General features: G+C 31.7%; 1 protein-coding gene across 1 annotated transcript; it reads left to right on the top strand.

The window, feature by feature from the left end:
• The first annotated feature begins 2374 nt into the window (after positions 1-2374).
• Positions 2375-4261, top strand: LOC106873597 (protein BTG2). Its single transcript, XM_014921030.3, has one exon. The coding sequence runs from the start codon at positions 2879-2881 to the stop codon at positions 3515-3517; it is 639 nt and encodes a 212-aa protein (XP_014776516.1). The 5' UTR covers positions 2375-2878; the 3' UTR covers positions 3518-4261.
• Positions 4262-4483: the final 222 nt, after the last annotated feature.

Genomic DNA, 4483 nt, shown 5'->3' with positions numbered 1-4483 from the left:
TAATCTTAGCTCCCAAGTTAATACTGTTTTAAAACACCCTACCATGACCATCCCGCCTTTATTTCTTATATATTCAGTGAATGTGGCACTATATTTATCCAATATATATATATATATATATATATATATATATATATATATATTTGACAGACCTCGATCTAAGGAGCTCTGACCCTTTGTTATTTTCTTTTATAATATATACTATAATTATATTTATTTTACCTTTTGAAAGATAGTAGATAGCCTGTAAATAGGATATTTGGTTGCTATTTTCTGTAATATGATCGGCCACGTAGTATTATGATTTTTGTTCTGTTTAAGTACATAATAACTCTTATAAAACTGAATTTATTATCAAGTGAAGAAAATAAACAAAGCCAAGAAAAATGATAAAAGTAAATATTTGCTGCCAACTGAGTGTCCAGAACTTTGGAAAACTTTAAAAGAAAAAGATTAATAGAATCTTTATTTTCCAAACTCTTCACACAGCTCTAATAAATAAACAAATCTGATTGTGGAAGGAAACTTTCAACACCTTTTATAACTTATATAGCTGTATAATTTTGTTCCAACTTTAAAAATATATACATATGCAACCAATACCTTCTTCTTAAGATTTCTTTATCTTAGAATACATCGACTTTCTTGTTTGAGAATTATATATATATATATATATATATATATAAAATGAGATGCGTATATATGAATATAGCACTCACATATATGTGTGTGTGTGCGCACACACCAATCTTTGCTAACTTTTTCTTTCTTTGAGAATTCTTTTCAACCACGAATATCAACTGTGTAACATATGTACTGTGTAATATATGTATAAAAAACTAAAATATACGAGCATATTTTGCCACTAGATTTATTTTTCGGTATCGAAATTGTACACACATATATACACAGTCTGATTACGGTAGCCAGGGAAACTTCGAAGTCACAGTCCCCTTGCAATTTAATGGGAATAAAATTAGATTATTTGTATTGAATCAGTTTTTCTTTTCTTTTTAGCCTTTATGATATCTATGTATATGTGCGTGCGTGTGAGAGTTTCATAGTTTTGTATAATATATATATATGTAGGTGTACACAAAACTACGAAACTATAACTAATTCTTATTTTTTGTTCTCTGTATAATTCAGAGAGCTACATAAAGAGTTTGGAAAATAAATAAAAAACCCAAAACAGTGAAATAAAATATACTGAAAGGATTAGTATATATATATATATATATATATATATATATATATAAAATAATAATAATAATATTAGGGATAAAATCCAAAATTACAGGTAAAAACTCAATTAAAATCAATTTATTAAAAATTAAAATTAAATTAAGTTTTACAGTATAAAATATATGGTTTTAGGAAAACTATATATATGTATATATATATATATATATATATATATATATATATATACACACACAACTCCCCCCTTTCATCCTCTCCGGCACTGATTAAAAAGTACCAAGTACTGAGAAGTGAGTTAATTTTATTCCTTATGAAATTATTTCTAATGGAGTTTTAGTTTCCGAACAAACATACATATGCACAAGAATAGAGGAAAGAACTAAATCTAAGTTTGCTATTTATGAAACTACATTTTAAAAAAAACAACGAAACTAATAAGAATTCTTTGAACACAAACCAGCTGTAATATATTATATTTATATTAGACGGTATAAATATAAATATATATATACATGTATATATTTTCATCAAATGTACGGAATTAATTTAACATCACCGGTGCAGCTTTTTTGTTTTTTTTGTCGAAACTGAGAAAAACAAATAAAAGATAGAATTTTGAGAGAAAAGAGCCAATATGGCTGACAAGACGGTAGCAACAATAAAAATTACATACTAAATACAGTCTGGTATGTATGTGGTGGGGGAATATATCTTTCTGTGTGTGTGGGTGTAAGTAGTTAGATATGAGAGTATCACCATAGATGTATGCATGTGGCTGCGTATGTCATGGGGGGGGGGAAGAATAGAAGGGAGGGACATGGATGCGTGCGTATCTTCGTGATTGCATATATGTGTATGATGGGGGGAGGGAAGGGTGCGTAAAGTGATGTATGCGCGTATCATCGTGCAAGTATCTAGGTGTTTGTATGTATGTGCGCATGATGTGTATACATTGATGTATGTATATATGTGTGTGTGTGTGTCGTGTGCTTCGCCGTATGCAAATGTATGTAACATGAGTGTTGTTGTGTACGTAGGGAAATCTGTGTCATAACATTGACTGCTGAGTTAACAACCATATATGGTATGAAAATGGGGGGAGAGGGTGAATAGCCGAATCTGATTGGATAGCTAGACAAAATCGTCATCGTTTTATGACGTCAGTTCCCTTATATTATTGCTCGTCCTACTCCTCTGTCGTTTGGCGTTAGTTGTGTTCCTGTTGTTGATTTATACGTCCATTACGCTTCTGCAGTTCTCTCTCTTACTACCTTACTGGCTACCAAACAAAGAACCACTTTTTACAGCTCTCAAAGAAAACCAAGAAAAAACAAAAAAGCCCACCAAAGTATATATATATACCAAAACAGACTGTTGTTGGATAGAGAACAAAATTGATTCTTTTTCCCCCCTATTTGTCTGTTATCTTCACGCAAGAAAATCTACGTTTTTTTTTCTTTTCTTCGGAAGCGTAAACTTAAGCCAACTATTTTAGAAAAAAGCCAGAAAGTTCTTTATATTTCTATCAGTATTCAACTGAACCTCTACCGAAACAGCACCAAGGAAAAGAAAACCAATAATTATATAATTTAATTTTTTTTTTAAATTGCTTCTGCGTTGTGCTGATCCCTTCTTTTGACTTGAAGTTCCATCTCTGAATGTTTTTGTCAGCAAGATGATGAACGAAGTAGCAAGCGCTACCGAATTTCTGTCCAGTATTCTCAGGACCCACTCCATATGTTCGGAGAAGACAGATTTATTCAAATGTTACCTACAGTCCCTTCTTCTGAGTCACTATAGAGATCATTGGTTCCCGGAGAAACCCAACAAAGGCAGTGGCTACCGATGCCTCCGGATGAATCACAAAATGGATCCTCTGATTAAAGTAGCTGGCGAGAGGTGCGGATTTACAGAGGAAGAAATCTTCACATTCTTCCCTCGTGAATTGACTGTGTGGATAGATCCACTGGACGTTTCTTACAGAATCGGTGAAAACGGCAGCATAGGAATACTTTACCGGGGCACAAGTTCCAGTAGTTTGGACTCTTGTAGCTCGCCCGGCAACAACAACACTACGTACACTTCTAACTTCTCTTCCTCCATCTCCAACAGTTCCATCATCACACCGAGACCAAACAATAACACCAACAACAACAACACCACTACCAATCTCACCATCTCCTCCTCACCATCAACATCTCAGTCAGAGTCTAAAGGGACTGCCCTACTTTCCTCTTGTAAGGATCAATTTATCAATTCCTTACCCATTAACGGAGATTCAATGAAACACTTGGCCACTTGTGTATTTAGTTAAATCTCCTTCCATAAAAGAAAAAAAAAATAATTTTTTTTAAAAGAAAGCTGGAAGAAAAAACTACTTCCCAACTTTTTTTAGAAAAAAAAAATTTACCAACAAAAAAAATTTTACATTTGTACATACGACGGATCTCTTGACTTGTTTTCGTTTCACGGACTCTGAATTAATTGGATGATGGTTATTTCAAGCTTTTGAGATATATAATAATCTATTATATTAAGGAAAAAGACTCCCATTTATAGATTGAAAGAAAAAAAAGAGTAATTTTGTAGTAAAATGAAAAGCAACAAAAAATATTTTGGCCATCTTGGTATTGGGGAACAAAAAAAACTCTTCTCGACACTGGTGGGGGGTAAAAGAAAACTTTCAACTTTTTTACCTCAAGAGATTTTTTTCCCTCCCTCAGTGTAAACATCGAAAGGGTAGTAATTAATATAAGTTGTTTTTTTTTTTTTTAAATAAGTATTTTTTTTCAAGGTGCTCGGTTGATCTCCAACCGTATTCCCCTCCCCTCAAAATTCTGTTCCCCCACCCCTCTCAAAACTTCAATCCATTGATAAATTTTTTTCAAAAAGTCTTTCATGAAATCATCCTGACCTCCTCTGCATTCAATTTAGTCTTTTTAAAGTGTCTGTACGAGATGCCAATTGCAGAAACTTTTATTTTATATAATTTTTTTTTTTTTAGTAAAAATGAAAAAACAAAAAAGAGAATTGCAATAAAATTGTAATGAATTTAAAATGTTTCTTTTTAATTTATATTTTTGTTTGGGAGATTTATATATATCTTCAATTGTGGTTAGATTTAATACCTAACTTTAAACTTGACCACGTTTTTTGGTTAAAATTAATGATAGGTAGAACTAAATTGTCACTTTCTCTTGTTAATAACCATCAATATGGTATGTATATACTTTTTTTTAATCACCTTTTTCTTTTGTCTTACTAAACTGATATATGCTTT

Source organism: Octopus bimaculoides, chromosome 6 (genome assembly GCF_046866305.1).
Source record: "Octopus bimaculoides isolate indiv1 chromosome 6, ASM4686630v1, whole genome shotgun sequence".
NCBI classification, from domain to species: domain Eukaryota; kingdom Metazoa; phylum Mollusca; class Cephalopoda; order Octopoda; family Octopodidae; genus Octopus; species Octopus bimaculoides.
The sequence above is the reverse complement of the archived record's forward strand: the minus strand, read 5'-3'. Positions and strand labels throughout refer to the sequence as shown.

Coding starts and splice junctions, on each gene's coding strand:
- LOC106873597 (XM_014921030.3), top strand. CDS start 2,879: ATGATGAACGAAGTAGCAAGCGCTACCGAATTTCTGTCCAGTATTCTC.